This window comes from Somniosus microcephalus, chromosome 1 (genome assembly GCF_052327205.1).
Source record: "Somniosus microcephalus isolate GS21.2 chromosome 1, FLI_Smic_1.0, whole genome shotgun sequence".
Taxonomy (NCBI): Eukaryota; Metazoa; Chordata; class Chondrichthyes; order Squaliformes; family Somniosidae; genus Somniosus; species Somniosus microcephalus.
Window position 1 is genome coordinate 444552585 of NC_140987.1, and position 15907 is coordinate 444568491.

Consider the following 15907-nt stretch of genomic DNA (forward strand, 5'->3'; position numbering starts at 1 on the left):
AGCCCTAGTAGGACGGCAGCGCAGAGATGGGGGAGGACGAGGAGTTTAAAGTTTTTATACTCCGTGCCCTTAACCGACAGGGTCACGACACAGTAGCCGCTGATGTCCGTGGCGTGGGACCTCGATGCCATCGAGATTCGGCTGCGCGTTGGTAGGACAGAGAGGGAGTAGTGGCTCACCGTGTCTGGGTGGATGAAGCTCTCCGTGCTTCCGCTGTCAAACAGGCAGGTCGTGGCGTGGCCGTTCACTTTGATGTCCATCATTGACTTGGACAGATGGTGCGGGCGGGCTTGGTCCAGGGTGACGGAAGCTAGTGTGTAGCTGAGCGAGTCGTTGTCATCTGCGGGCGAGGCGGTCGGGCGTGGTGAGTAAAATGGCGTCTCCCACGAGGTAGGGCCCCATGAGGCACTATTGGGGTCGGTTGCCTTAATCAAAGATGGCCGCCCCCATGACTCATGTGTGGGGATGCTGGCCTCAGTTGCCCTAAACAAAGATGGCCGCCCCCATGACTCATGTGTGGGGATGCTGGCCTCAGTTGCCCTAAACGAAGATGGCCGCCCCCATAGTTCGCATGCGGCACTGCTGGCCTCTGAGGATCCGCTCCTGCAGGCCTTGGAGAAGTGGCCTTTCTTCAGGCAGGTTTTACATATGGAGTTCTTGGCTGGGCAGCGCGACCTCGGGTGCTTCTCCTGGCCACAAAAAAAACAGCCGGCGGCCCGATCGCGGATGCCCGATGTCGGGGCCGGTGCCGGGGGTGGCGGGGCCGGTCGGGTCCGGGACGCCGACGCAGAGGTAGGTCCCGGGGGCGGCGCTGGGAAGGGTGCTGTGGTAGGGGTCGGGCCCGAGTCCCAGGGTCGCGAGCAGTACCTGGTGAATGCTTCCTGATCTTGGTGGGCCACTTCCAGGGAGATAGCGAGGGCTTCAGCTTTTTCCATGCTGAGGTCTTTAGCTTCCAGCAGTCTTTGCCGTGAGTACTCGGACCGTAGGCCTTTCAGGAATGCGTCGCGGATATTATCTTCAGTATTTTCGGCTGCCGACACCGATTTAAAGTCACAGTTCCTGGCGAGTGCATATAGCGCCTGTGAGAATTCGGCTACTGATTCTCCTGGCTGTTGCAGCCGTGATCTTAGGAGGTGCCTAGCGTATATGTAGTTTACCGGGGTCCGGTACTTCTGTTTCAGCAGGTTGATGGCGGTCTCGTAGGTAGTCATGTCCTCGATGAGAGTGTATACTCTCGGGCTCAGTTGTGCCTGCAGGACACTTAGTTTGGATGCCTGAGGGACGCTGGATTCTCTCAGGTATGATTCGAAGCAGACCAGCCAGTGTTTAAAGTCTGCGGCTGAGTTTGCTGCTCGTGGGTTCAGGTCCAGGTACGGCGGTCTGAGGGCTCGCAGCCAAGCTGGCTGGTGTGGCTGTGCTCCTGGGAGCTGCGCTGGTGGCTCCTCCGCCGGTTGTGACTCGTTGTCGGACATCATTAAATTTAGTCAATAAAATTGATATACCTATCAATTCCTCCAATAAAAGGCGAAGAGTTACGAAGGTGACTAAAGGTTTTTATTGACTAAATAACAGAGCCCACTCTCGTGGGTGATCCGATCCAAGCAGGAGGAATACCAGCCAGTCGCTCACCTTTATACCTGGCCTGGTGGGTGGAGCCAAGGCGGAGTCGGCAGTGGTCATCCCAGGTATAGCAGTGTGGCAAGAGGCGACCTCGTACCGTGATACAATAGTGGTCAGTGATACAGTTATAACGAACAGTGGTGAACAGTGCTAACTACTAACAGTGATACGATAGTGAACGTGGTTTACCACAGGGGTACCTTATCAAAGGCTTTTGAAAATCTAGATAAATTACATCTACTGCATTACCCTTGTCTACTCTCTCTGTTACCTCTTCAAAAAATTCAATAAGGTTGGTTAAGCAAGACTTTCCCTTTTGAAATCCATGTTGACTATTCATTATTATATTTTTGGCTCCTAGATGTTCTTCTATTTTCTCCTTTAGTAGGGATTCCATTAGTTTTCCTACCAGGGATGTTAAGCTGACTAGTCTATAATTCCCTGAACATGTTCTACCCCCCTTCTTAAATATAGGTATTACGTTAGCTATCCGCCAGTCCTCTGGCACTACACCTTTTTCTAATGAATTATTAAATATGCATAGTAATGCCTCTGCTATCTCTTCCCTAGGTTTGTTTAAAATGCGTGGATGCAATCCATCCGGACCAAGCGTTTTATCCTCTTTGAGTTTGATTAATTTATTTAGTACATACCCTTTTTAAAATTTTAAATGCACTTATCTCATTACTAATCTCATCATCCAGTGTCATGTTCACCTGTTCTGTTGATAGTATTCATGTTCCAACAGTTGATTTATGATATAGTCTTTGCAAGGAAGAAATCCACTCCACATTTTACATTGTACCGGAGCACCGTGATATTATGGCGCTGTACACTATGTACCAATGGGGAGTCAGGCAGAGAGTGTTTATTTAAAGTGGTGAGCACACAAATTACTGTCCATTACAAGCGCCGTTAATGTGCTCGTTAGACATGTTGATGCCCTCGGCTGGAAAGTTGAGCCGCTAACAAGTTTCAGAGAATCCAGTGTGTGTGTGCCATGAAAACTCAGGGCACCAGCTCGCCGCCTTGTCCCGGGAGCCTGGATTCCAACTGCAGCAAGAAACCCCAGCCTTTCCCTCTGCTCTCCTCCTATCTCATAGACAGCATCCTGGGACGCAGCAGCCCGCCCATTCAACGCGAAGATGTCCCTTCGCCCAGTGCGAGAATTGGGAATAAGCTCGAGGATGAAATGGCATCAGGTCGACTGGAGATTGAAAGCAAATCACTGCACGGGGAGGAAATACCGATCGAAGATGAGGGTAAGTTGGAAGAGGTTTGAAATTGAACAAACTTTGATATTATTTACCCTTATAAAATAAAACATTTTGTTGAGTAAACGTTTATGCGTTTAAAAAGTCATGACAACTTACCTAAAATGATCTTCCATATTTATACTTTGTTTTATTGTTTATATACTGCTATTTAATAAATATTCAGAGAAACCCATACACATATACTGCTATTTAATAAATCAAAACACATATTGCTATTTAATAAATATTCAGAAATCAAAACACATATACTGCTATTTAATAAATCAAAACACATATTGCTATTTAATAAATATTCAGAGAAACCCATACACATATACTGCTATTTAATAAATATTCAGAGAAACCCATACACATATACTGCTATTTAATAAATCAAAACACATATTGCTATTTAATAAATGTTAAGAAATCGAAACATATATACTGCTATTTAATAAATCAAAACACATATTGCTATTTAATAAATATTAAGAAATCAAAACACATATTGCTATTTAATAAATATTAAGAAATCAAAACACATATTGCTATTTAATAAATATTCAGAGAAACCCATACACACGCCACATAATTGTTAAACGATGGGGATAATGTCATAAAGTTTGAAAAACGGCTGCTTTTGGCAATCTTGTCGGGTTAAAGTTGTATAAACATTGATTGATTTGATTTGATGTTTTGCTTCGCAGTTTAACTGTGCGAGTTATGTGTGTGTGTGTGTGTGTGTGTGTTTTTTGTCCTGTTATCTTTTGAAGGTCAGTCAAGAGCAGCAACCTCTCCCGGGCCGGCCTGGCACAGACACTCTGCGCGATCAAGTCACTCGAGGCGGGGGCAGCCAGGCAGAGGCGAGTGCGCGAACTGGTTCGAGGAACCTCCTTGCAGCGAAGAGAATGCCCATTCCAGCTCCGTCCAAGGGCGGCCGGGACGCGGCGAATCGAAACCTTCGCCGAAAGGCAGAGTGGAAAACGCAGCCTCGCCGGGGCAGGCGGAACGTGGGGCAAAGAATTGTGCGGGGGGAGATTCATTAGCCGACAAGCACATGCTGGGAGTGAGAGGAGGGGAGGAGAGAACAAGGGAGGACGCAGATCCGACCGAGAGTGCCAGGGACGCTCAGTATTTCTCCTGTGTGGCTCAGCAGGAGGACGGATCGTTCAAACGCAAACAGCGTCGCTACCGAACCACTTTTACCAACTTTCAGCTGGAGGAACTGGAGCGAGCTTTCCGGAAAACACACTACCCCGACGTCTTCACAAGGTACAGAGCACAGCTCCAAAAAATAACCTGTGGGCGACACTCACTTTAACTCGGCGATGCGAAAAACTCAGCGACTCCTGAAACGAACAGGCACTGATTAAATTCGGGCTTTGTAAGCAGATAAATTGCCATCAATAAAAAGACTTAAAAATGTAAAGGAGGGTAATCTAAGATGATCGGCTGTCAATATAAAGGATCCCACAATAACCCAGGCTTTATAAATCGCCCCATCAAAATAAAACACGCACAGCAATAATGGGATGGCCCGAGTTAAGATGCAACTTCTGATTCTTTCGGAAAACACACAGCAGATCAATTTAGGGATAAATAAAGCACCAATCTAAAACGCTTCGTAGAAACTTCGCACACATGTTAAAATCTAAATTCCCCCCTGCCGTTAAATGCAGTCACCTTGCAGACCCTCCCGATCACTGCCCGAAGTCCCCTTGCCCCTTTGTGGAGCGTTTGATCGCCTTACAGATGCTGCAAAATTGTAATTTACTGAGAATTGAAGTCTTTCCACTAAATGCAGCGGTTATATATTCGCTGCGTCCCTTCTACTGGTAAATACATAAATAAATACATTTTCAGCAACGAAATATTGTCGAAAACACAGAAATTTCTAATTCTTTACGAGTCCAAAAAAAAAAGAATAGTCCAGTCAAATCTAGTTTTGTTTTAGACAATAATGATTTTGTGTTTCTTCACAGAGAGGATCTGGCAATGCGACTTGATTTAACCGAAGCAAGGGTACAGGTAGGTGCTGCTTGCCTCGGTAGCTGGGACTGGGACTGGGGAAAGGGTGAAACCCGCGATACACTGAACTGGTCAAATGATCAGAAACTGGATTGCGTTCACTGGCAGCGATGGCGAGCTATCGCATGCAGAAGAGATTTAATGAGCGCTAATAGCCATCAGATTGTAGACTGCCGCTCTGAACTTCTGAATCAAAGAAAACCCACATGAAAGAGTTAGAGAGGGGGGGGGGGGAACGATTTTAGATTGGATGACTAGAATTTAGATTTAGCCATTTGCTTATTCGTTGCCAAAGTGATAGATTAAACATTCCTCCGATCATTGGCTGGTGCAGATCAAAGTAAAATTGTCTGGATTCAGTGTATTTTGCACTCAAAAGTTTCCATTCTCTGGGGACTGGTGAAATTACAAAGGGCCTTGGGGAGTGTCAATGAACAGGAACCATATGCTGCACAAGACGGGCGGTGCTGGTGGCCTGGTTGGGTTTATTAAAAAAAACACACACCTAGCTCCATCCTTAACATATGACATTTTCAAACACTTTGCCCATTAAATCACTAAACCATTAACCGAGTGATCACAAGGACCCGCTCTAGGGCAACAGTTCACACTGTGTCTTAAGGTTTTTTTTCTCCCCCACATCAGTTCCCAATATCCAGCTCCCGAGTTTAGCGCTCGAACCCGATCGTATTTAATCGAATATCGAATCTGAAAGAGGGCGCGTCCCCTCCTGCAAGGATGAAAGTATCGATTGACATCGTGTTCGTTGTTGTATTATCGAAATTTTACGCCTGCTGATGAAATATTAATCTTGCATCCACGAGGCGGTTCATTTTCGACACTTCATTATTAATATAATAAGATTCAGTGCTGAGACTGGAGCTGTTTTTTTTTAAAAAGCCTGGCATCGTGTGGATGGGCTGAGAGATGATTCGGCTAAACAGCGGACTTCATTCAGTGTGGCTTTCCCGTCACCCGGGAGGACCGCAGTTCTTTCATATCCCGACCTAATGATCCCGTCCTCCATGTGGAGTTTTAGCAACGTTCCTGTCCCATTTTCGACACGTGTGCCAAAGGTAGACAGCTTTAAATGTTTGACGGTGAGCTGGTTTGTTTTTTTTGTTGCTCCACCGAGATTTGTCAGTCGACTTCAGAAATGGGACAACTTTAGCATATCCGAGTGAGAGTTAAAGTCATTTACTGGAGATGTGAGATGTTTGCCAGGCCGGTTAACGAGAATCTTGCCGTTCACTTTACTATCGGGTTGTAAAAAAATCTTTCACTTGCACGTTGCAGATCATACGAGCCTGTAACTAGTATTGGGATGTCCTCGGCTATTTGGAGTTTGACATGGTCCCAACTGAACTAACTTCAGATTATCATGCACTTGGGCAATGGGATGTCCCACTCTCTAAAATGCGCCCAGTATCGGAGTCGCTAAGGCAGTTGAAATTAATCTGCAAAGCTCCACATGTTAATATTTGTTCGATTCACTGTACCATACAAGTCGTTTTTCTAATACGATAGCAAAATACTGCAGATGCTGGAAATCCGAAATAACAACAGAAAATGCTGGAAAAACTCAGCAGGCCAGGCAACATCCGTGGAGAGAGAAATAGAGTCAACTTTTCTGTAGAAGGGTTTCAACCTGAAACGTTGACTCTGTTTCTCTCTCCACGGATGTTGCCTGGCTTGCTGAGCTTTTCCAGCATTTTCTGTTGTTAAGTCGTTTTCCTACTCGAGGCTAATTTTTTGAATGCCACCTGAGAATTTTTTTCTTCTAAACTGCATGCAGAACCTAAACACATGACTCTGGTGCTCCAACCATTTCATTCAAATACTTTCCCCACTCTTTACTGGCATATATGAGCCTATTAATTGCGATCATTTACTATATTCGTGACAATAACTCGACCATAACTGAACAGTAGTCCATGACCCGCTGTAGGTGAGTTTGATTAAGTGTGGCCTTGGGCAGAGGCCATGATCTATCAGCTGGCTGTGTGTTGGGTGGCAAGCTCTTAAACTCTTGTGTTGACCCTTTCAAGGTTTGGTTTCAAAACCGTCGTGCCAAGTGGAGAAAACGGGAAAAGGCCGGAAGCCTGAGTCATCCCCACGGGTTGTCCTTAGCCAGCCCGCTGGGGCTTTATCTGGACATGCCGCTGGGCCAGTCCTCCAGCGTGGAGCCCAGCTGGAGGTCAGCCTCTATCCCGGCACTTCCTGCAGCAACAGGTGCCAACGCCTACAGCTCTGCATCCCAACTGGGCTTCAGCGCCTTCATCGGGACTACTTTCTTCAGACACCCACTGCTCAATCCACACTTCGGAAGGTTAGTTGCAATTACCTCCAGATGTGTCTTCATATTTTCAACAGTATTTGCCTTCCATACTTGGAGTTAGACCCCTTTATCGTTGCCTCTAAGGAGGCCAACTTAATATCTTGATACTTTTTCAATCAAAAGTCACATCTATTAAGTTATATATCCATTTTTACAGCTATCTTAGTTTTGACAGGCTTTGCTAGTGTCCCTGAGTGTATATCATTTGCCCATTTTAACTACACAGATGATGCCAGTATCTTCACTGAATAGAATTTAAAAATTCTAATCGTAAATAAAGTTGAAAATGTTACTCCTATCTGCTTATTATCAATGTTATCCTGATATCCAAGTTACAATGAGTGTGTGACGGTGGTGGAGAGGAATTGCAATGTAAAGTCTCAGTCAAAGTTGCACAAATGCCTGACATTTAATATTTATAACTGCGGTTCAAAACCAACAAATAGCTCAATTTCAGATCGAATTACAGATATTGCGCCTGCAATACTTTATTCTAAAGGGACATGAAAAAAGTAACATTGCATTTTAACTAAGTAGTGCAATTTAATTAAGTAAAACCTCTTTAACATAATGCAATGATTGAAATTTTACAATAATTTAAACAATGGCTTCTCTTTCCCATTCCTAGCCGAATATAGATATTGGCGATATAGAAATGGCAAAAGAAGATGGTTAAAATACTGCTGGAAACTTCTTTATATCCTCTTGCTTTGAGAAAAAGAAAAGTCAAGGATGAGAATAGGGCATTGGGCCTTTGGAAGCTCAAGTCTTCATTGTTTCATCCTTCCACCACAACCTGACCTGGTTTTTTAAACCACCCCAATGCTTTGCCTCATCGACCACTGTCTGGCTCACCGTTCCAAATATTCTAGCACACTTTGAGCAAGATTTCCTGATTTTTTTTTTTAATTTAGCTTTCACCGATTTCAATTATGTTCTCTGGTCCAATAGCAAAATAATGCGAGGGCTGGAAATCTGAAATAAAAACAGAAAATGCCGGAAATACTCAGCAGGTCAGGCAGCATCGTGGAGAGAGAAACAGTTAACGTTTCAGGTTGATGATCCTTCGTCAGAACATCAGCCATAGACCTGAAATTTTAACTCTTTGCTGCCTGACCTGCCGAGTGTTTCTATTTCAGATTTCCAGCATCCGCAGTATTTGGCTTTTGTTTTTACCAAACTGAAGTCGGAGTTGAATCTATGGGGAGGGTATAATTAAAATCTGTAATGCTTCAATTCTCCATCGGCATGCGGCTCATTATTTTTATTTTGGTTTACAGATTCTTCACAGCGATGAACCCATTAATGGCAGCCTCGCTGCTCGTGAAGCCCTCAGCCCCTGCCCTGGACCCTGCTGCCTTTAGCCCCCACCCGCAGTCGACTGCCATGGACAGGAAATCCTCCAGCATCGCCAGCCTGAGACTAAAAGCTAAAGAACACACAGCACAGAGCCCGCCCGTCGCTCTGCTCCCAAACCTAGCAAGTGCGGGCAAAGAGGTCTGCTGAAGGGCGCCCAGCCCGTTGTTAAAGGGACTGTCTGCCATCGAACACACAGCCGGGCAGCAGATCCAGAGGTACCTGAAGAGACAGCAACTTAAGAGACGCTTCGGACCTTCTGGGGAGAATTTGTTGTTTGCGGAACTGGTACTTTGTTTGATGGAATGAATTGAAACCGCGGTGGGCGGGGAGAAAGAATCAATTGAAAGTCACCCACCGCTTTGTAGCAAAACTGCCTTGTGTTGTAAACATTTTAAACAAACCAAAGTCATTACAAAAAGAGGTGTCCTGTGCATTGTGACCAGCTCCCGCCCCCTCCATAACTGCACCCGACTGCTACAAGGCTATAATTCCAGTTAATAGCACCTACAGGAAGACGCCCATACTTAGGGACCTGTGACCGTGTAGATAGGAGCTGTCGTGTACTTAGGTCGTCACTTATAAGGATCTATTTAATTTATAAAATGGTATCAGATTCAACAGAATTCTAGTATTTTAACGGTAAGTGCTGTGTCTCGTGTGATCTCCCGTCTTATTCAATGAGATTTATACAAATAAAAGTGGATTTAATGATGCTGTCAAGGTACGCTCAGCTTTAAGAGTTTGTTCTTTACATTCTGCAGCAGATGAGGCGGTTACAATCAGAAGGTTTAAGCTGAAGTAACCGGAGAAGGCAGTGGTTCAGTCCATCAGCGGACTGTGGGGTTAACCCTCACAGGAATTCCTTTACAGACTGTTCCACCACATACTGGGTTGACTGCGTCCTAGTGATGGGGTGAAACAGGCTCATTAACATTTATATTAAAGTTTTTGGATGCGATGTTAAACCGAGGCCTCGTCTGCCCTCTCAGGTGAACGTAAAAGGTCCCATGGCATTATTTCAAAGAACAGGGGAGTTCTCCCCATGCCCTGGCCAATATTTATCCTTCAACCAGCACCACTAGATCACTAGATTATCTGGTCATTATCACATTGTTGTTTGCGGGAGCTTGCTGTGCACAAATCGGCTGCAGTGTTTCCTACTTTACAACAGTGACTACACTTCAAAAATTAGCTGTAAAGCACTTTGGGACATCCTGAGGTTGTGAAAAGCGCTATATAAATGCAAGTCTTTCTTTCAAAAATGTATCTGGATGGCTGGCACGCTGTTGTATAGAATGCATTTTAGTTCAATAATTTCTTGAAGTAATTAATAGAGATTATCTTCAGTCAAGTTTGACATCGTTTAGAAGTACCTACAACACTGTAACAAACCTAACAGGAAAAAATCAAGTTCATTTGAAACCTTTTGCTTAAATATCTATTCTGATGCCCAGCTTTCCTGCTCATTATTTGGAAGTCACTGGTGATGAATATTATACTTGACTTGAATTTGGCAAATCATTAAAAAAAAATGATTGCTTTAATATTAGTGTCCACCCCTTCAATAAAAGGACATTTAACCCTCAGTAGGACCACTGCACCGCACCGACTGTACTGAGCGCCGAATTCAAGAGAGCTTTACTAGTTCCCATCCCGTCCATCAGAAAAAAAACACATTGTCAACTTAATAATTAGAGGCTTTAGCAGAAATAAAGAAGCAAAGGAATATTTGAATGGAATAATTTATCAAACTGGTTGATTGATATCCTGTGAATTCTGTAATATGTGGATGTAGGACCAACTAGTTATTTAATCCCGAATTTGAGTTGCCCTATTCCTCGGTGAGTGGGTTTCATTCTATTTAAAATTACAACTAAATCCAGCCATATATATATATATATATTATATATATATATGAAGAAAAATATCAGTCGGCAAGGTGGTGGGCCAGAGAGGATTTATTCAGCAGCTGATAAAATATTATTAATTACAATATATTCATTCCAGACCTCACGCCTGGAACTCACACTGAATACCTTCCACAGCCTGGTCTGGAGCACACACGGAATTGCTTTTTTATAGAGTATAAAGCTGATTGTGCTCCTGTATTGGCCGCATGCCAATGGTCCAATGTGAAAGAAGCATTGATGTGTGATTGCTGGGGTTTTATGAGTTTCCCCCCACCCCATTCCCCCCGAAAAGTTTTAAACACGTTGTGAACGAAAGCCCTCCCTGTATGATGCTGCGACAGTCGCTATCAGTCTTGGCTCAGTGGGTAGCACACTTGCCTCTGACTTATGAAGGTCGTGGGTTCAAACTTGCGCTCCAAAGACTTGAGCACAAAACTTGAGCACTGACATTCGAGTGCTGCACTGCCCAAGGCGCAGTCTTTCCAATGAGGTACTAAACCGACATCCCATCTGCACTTAAAGACCCCATGGCACTATTTCGAAGAAGAATTTTTCTGGGTGTTCTGACCAATATTTATCCCTCAACCAGCATCATTAAAACTGATTAACTGCTCATTATCACAATGCTGTTTGTGGAAGCTATTGCACAAATTGACTTATGTTTCCTACATTACAACAGTGACTACGCTGCCAAAATGGCTGTAAAGCACTTTGAGGCGTCCCGAGGTTGTGAAAAGCGCTATATAAATGCAAGTTCGTTCTTTCTTTGAAACCTGAGGAACAACAGTCAGCTCTGACCTAGACCCTCGAGGAAACTCAATGGGATCACATCTGTTGAGGTGGCTGAAAGAGGCGATTACTCATCCGATGGTGCCTGTTGAATATTTTACAATAGTGGTACCATTAATGAAATTCTCTTCCCTTATCGCAAATTCCACAGTGGTAAGATTGGCAAGAACAGCTGTTGTATAATTTACGTGCTTGCTTAATAATAGTAATTTAAAAAAATATATATGCAAATCATTTTTTGTTCTTACTTTGGCTGAAGTTTAATAGGTTCGATTAATCACAAAATCACCCAGCCAGTTTTAGAGACTGTGATTGAATAGTTTGGGTAGGTGTAACTACTCTAGAATGTGCCATTTATCGCAAAACAGTATTTCCTTAAAAGAAGCTTGGTCAAAATAACAATCAATATAACCCAGTAACAGAAATTTCAGCGCAGGAAATTCATCCATTGTGTCACTGCACATGCTCGTAGTACATCCCAGCTGTTTGCTCCAATCCCATCACCTCTCTTTCCCCTACTCTTTAATATTTCACCCTTTTCAAGTGTTTACTTAATCCTGCAATATCTACAAGATGCATTGCAGCAACTTGCCAAGGCTTCTTGGCTAGCACCTCCCAAACCCGCGACCTCCACCACCTAGAAGGGGCAAGGGCAGCAGGCGCATGGGAACACCACTACCTCCAAGTTCTCCCCCCAAGTCACACACCATCCTGACTTGGAAATATATCGACTGTTCCTTCATCATCGCTGGGTCAAAATCCTGGAACTCCCTAACAGCACTGTACCCTCACCACACGGACTGCAGCGGTTCAAGAAGGCGGCTCACCACCACCTTCTCAAGGACAACTAGGGATGGGCAATAAATGCTGGCCTTGCTAATGAGACCCATATTCCGAGAATGAATAAAATTTCCCTCTTAATCGTTGTGGTTGTCTGTGCTTCAATAGTCACTTGTGTTGATGCATTCAATATTCCAACAATTCCTTAGTGAAAAAATTCTCCTAACCGGCCTTTTTAAGTTTCTAGGCAGGTTCAAGTGGCTCAAAACCAATAAACCCCAGGAATGGATGGTACATACCCAAGGGTACCAAGAGAGAATAGGGGCAAAACCTGACTGTCATCATGAGAGAGGTAATACACACAGGAGAGTTCCTACTGTATGAAAAAGAAGCCAATGTGGTCCCTATTTTTAAGAAAGGTAATAAGAACAAATCTAAGTAACCATAGACCCATTAGTCTTATATCAGTAGCTGGTAGAATAATGGAATTGATCAATAAGAACATAGCTGAGAAATACTTGAATGAAAATAACCTAGTCAATGGCAGTCAGCTTGGTTCCAGAAGGGGCAGATCCTACTTGACCAACCTCCCCGATTTTCTTGAGGGAGCGGCAGCTCCATTCTTGGTGTTTCTTTATCGGCCTGGAATTTGCGGCCCAGATGACAGTGAACTGGCAGTGTTTGTCATCATTCTTCCTTTGAAACTGACCGCAACTTCGGGATTTAGCGCACACGTAGCCTAACGTGGAAATCCCGAAGTTGCGGTCTGTCATTCACTGCTCCGACACTGGCTGCACTGTGGCCCCTAACCCCCCCACCACCACCATAAGAACATAAGAACATAAGAAATAGGAGCAAGAGTAGGCCAATCGGCCCCTCGAGCCTGCTCCACCATTCAATAAGATCATGGCTGATCTGATCCTAACCTCAAATCTTCTATCACTCTGCATCCACCCGAACCCATGTGATCTCCCGGGAGAGGCGAAAAACCAGATAAAGACCCAATGGCCAATTTGGGAGAAAAAAATCTGGGAAATTCCTCTCCGACCCATCTAGGCGATCGAAATTCTTCCAGGAGATCACTCTGTCCCTATATTTTCTACAGTACTTACCTTCTGTAAAGACGATCTCCACCCCAGCCAGGAACAGGAATAAAACCATCTCCTGAAATCTAACAGAATTAGAACACAGTAGGAGCAGAACAAGGCTACACGGCCCCTGGGCCCGCTCCACTACCCACAGGGCCATGACCATTCCGAACCCAGACTCATGTCCAATTTCCTGCCCGCTCCCCGTAACCCTTTATTCCCTTTACTTCTAGGAAACTATCTATTTCTGTTTTAAATTTATTTAATGATGTAGCTTCCACAGCTTTCTGGGGCAGCAAATTCCACAAACCTACCACCCTCTGAGTGAAGAAGTTTCTCCTCATCTCAGTTTTGAATGAGCAGCCCCTTATTTTAAGATTATGCCCCCTAGTTCTAGTTTCACCCATCATTGGGAACATCCTCACCGCATCCACCCGATCAAGCCCCTTCACAATCTTATATGTTTCAATAAGATCGCCTCTCATTCTTCTGAACTCCAATGAGTAGAGTCCCAATCTACTCAACCTCTCCTCATATGACCACCCCCTCATCCCCGGGATTAACCGAGTGAACCTTCTTTGTACTGACTCGAGAGCAAGTATGTCTTTTCTTAAGTATGGACACCAAAACTGTATGCAGTATTCCAGGTGCGGCCTCACCAATACCTTGTACAACTGCAGCAATACCTCCCTGTTTTTATATTCCAACCCCCTAGCAATAAAAGCCAACATTCCATTGGCCTTCTTAATCACTTGCTGCACCTGCATACTAACTTTTTGAGTTTCGTGCACCAGGACCCCCAGATCCCTTTGTACTACAGTACTTTCCAGTTTCTTGCCATTAAGATAATAACTTGCTCTATGATTTTTCCTGCCAAAGTGCATAACCATCAGAGCCAGGAATCAATGAAATCCTCCTAATCAGGGAAACCGACGAAAACTTCAGCTCTTCCGCAGTAATCATGCTGTTAAATTCCCCACTAAAAGTTAGACCCAAAGGGATCAGGTGTAACTGGGGTTTTAACAGCATATTGACTGCTAAACAAAGGTTATGGCCCGGAAAAACTCATTTTAATTTTGTGCAGTGTGAAATTTATCCATTTGAATAAAAATTAAAATTTTAATGAAAATTTTAAAAAAATATTTTAAAAAAAAAGGTTTGTTCACCTTTATTTCAGGTTTTCCTTTTCCCCAATCTTTGCTTTGCTCTCTCTAACATTTTGGAAAAGTTAGAATTTGAAGAGCTTACCCACTTCCTTGTTCGCTGTCTGTGAGAATTCCGTGTTTTGATTGGCTGCTCAGACAGCTTGTTGACGTCACAGCAGCTCACACTAAGGGATCCCCACTAAACTCCGTTGATTCAAATTACGCCTCAGAAAACCCGAACTCCTCGACAAAGAGATTGTGAGATCTTTGTGCGAAGCTTACTTCGGGGCCAGTGGCGAGCGCCTTCACTTCGTTCCGCAAATTACGGGTCATTATTTCACTCTAGATTTTTGTTTTTTTGTCTTCCATGTCTCAGGCTATTCTCATAGGTGAGTCCTCAGTTCCTAGCTCCCAGAGGGAGCATTTCCATTTGCCCAGATATCTAGGAAAATTGATACCGGGCCCAGGGATTGAATGGCGCACTTTCTTCAGATTAGTTCAGCTTTTGATGTTACCTCGGCTCACACCCTCACAACATCCTGTGCGTCTAGGGAAAGTGGCTGCGTATCATTACACTGGACCCCAACTTAAGCTTTAACTGCCAAACAAATGTATTGAGCAGTAGTAGAACAAGTGACGTTAAATATATTTTTACAGCAGCTATTCAGCTTAGCTATTCAAATAGTAAAAATATCTAAAACTACCGCAACAAACTGTGATATAAATGATACCCTTATGTCATGGTTCCTTCTTCTTGCCATCGACGGAAGCTATCTGACCTGACTGTCTCTCTTCAAAGGCTCCTGACAGACTCTCCAATCTGAATAAGACAGGTTAATAAATGCTTTCAAAAAAAGTGACTGGAGCTACGCAGAATTAATTAACTGTTAAATTTGAAAGAAAAGCTGCTAATCAAACAATTTTTTTTTTTAAATATCTGTTCCAAGGATGATTGTAGACAATGCTGGCAAGGCCATATTTTTATTGCCCATGCCTATTTTCTCCGAGAAGGAGGTGGTGGGCCTTCTCCCTGTAGTGATGCATCTCCTACGATGGTATTAAGTAGAGAATTCCAGGAATTTGGAACTAATCCCACAAGATACTTTTGTTTGAGTTGACTGGATTGGCCTCCTTCCTTGTACACTTGGCACAGGCAAATTGACTAAAATCTGTGAAAATAGTATCAAATAACGCTGGGCCATAATTTGTTTTTAACTCCTTCTGTAGCTAGTAGTCAGCTGTAGCTCAGTTGGTAGTACACTCACATCTACATCAGAAGGTTGTGGGTTAAAATACCCACGCCAGGGAACTTGAGCGCATAAAGTTCTAGGCTGACACTCCAGCGCAGTGCTGAGGGAGTGCTGCACTGTCGGAGGTGCCGTCTTTCAGATGAGACATTAAACCGAGGCCCCATCTGCTCTCTGAGGATGGACATAAAAGATCCCACGGCACTATTTCGAAGAAGAGCAGGGGAGTTATCCCCAGTGTCTTGGTCAATATTTATCCCTCAACCAAAAATACAGATTATCTGGTCATTTATCACATTGCTGTTTGTGGGACCTTGCTGTCTGCAAAGTGGCTGCTGCGTTTCCAA

General features: G+C 44.0%; 1 protein-coding gene and 1 long non-coding RNA gene across 2 annotated transcripts in view; one reads left to right on the forward strand and one right to left on the reverse strand.

The window, feature by feature from the left end:
* The first annotated feature begins 3648 nt into the window (after positions 1–3648).
* On the forward strand, positions 3649–9987 carry LOC147125349 (aristaless-related homeobox protein A-like). Its single transcript, XM_086001818.1, has 4 exons — positions 3649–4148; positions 4859–4904; positions 6953–7233; positions 8523–9987. The coding sequence occupies exons 1-4, from the start codon at positions 3934–3936 to the stop codon at positions 8746–8748; spliced, it is 768 nt and encodes a 255-aa protein (XP_085857944.1). The 5' UTR covers positions 3649–3933; the 3' UTR covers positions 8749–9987.
* Positions 9988–14614: 4627 nt separating this feature from the next.
* Positions 14615–15907, reverse strand: part of LOC147125350 (uncharacterized) — a 125220-nt gene continuing 123927 nt past the window's right edge. Inside the window, exon 7 of the long non-coding RNA XR_015080059.1 lies at positions 14615–15133. This is a non-coding gene — a long non-coding RNA (uncharacterized LOC147125350). The remainder of the gene's footprint in view (positions 15134–15907) is intronic.

What these genes read in the sequence shown, in the direction of transcription:
- LOC147125349 (XM_086001818.1), top strand. Translation starts at nt 3,934, where the DNA reads ATGCTGGGAGTGAGAGGAGGGGAGGAGAGAACAAGGGAGGACGCAGAT. An exon ending in TAACCGAAGCAAGGGTACAG is followed by an intron (nt 4,905 to 6,952) that starts GTAGGTGCTGCT and finishes GACCCTTTCAAG; the next exon opens with GTTTGGTTTCAAAACCGTCG. An exon ending in CTCAATCCACACTTCGGAAG is followed by an intron (nt 7,234 to 8,522) that starts GTTAGTTGCAAT and finishes TTTGGTTTACAG; the next exon opens with ATTCTTCACAGCGATGAACC.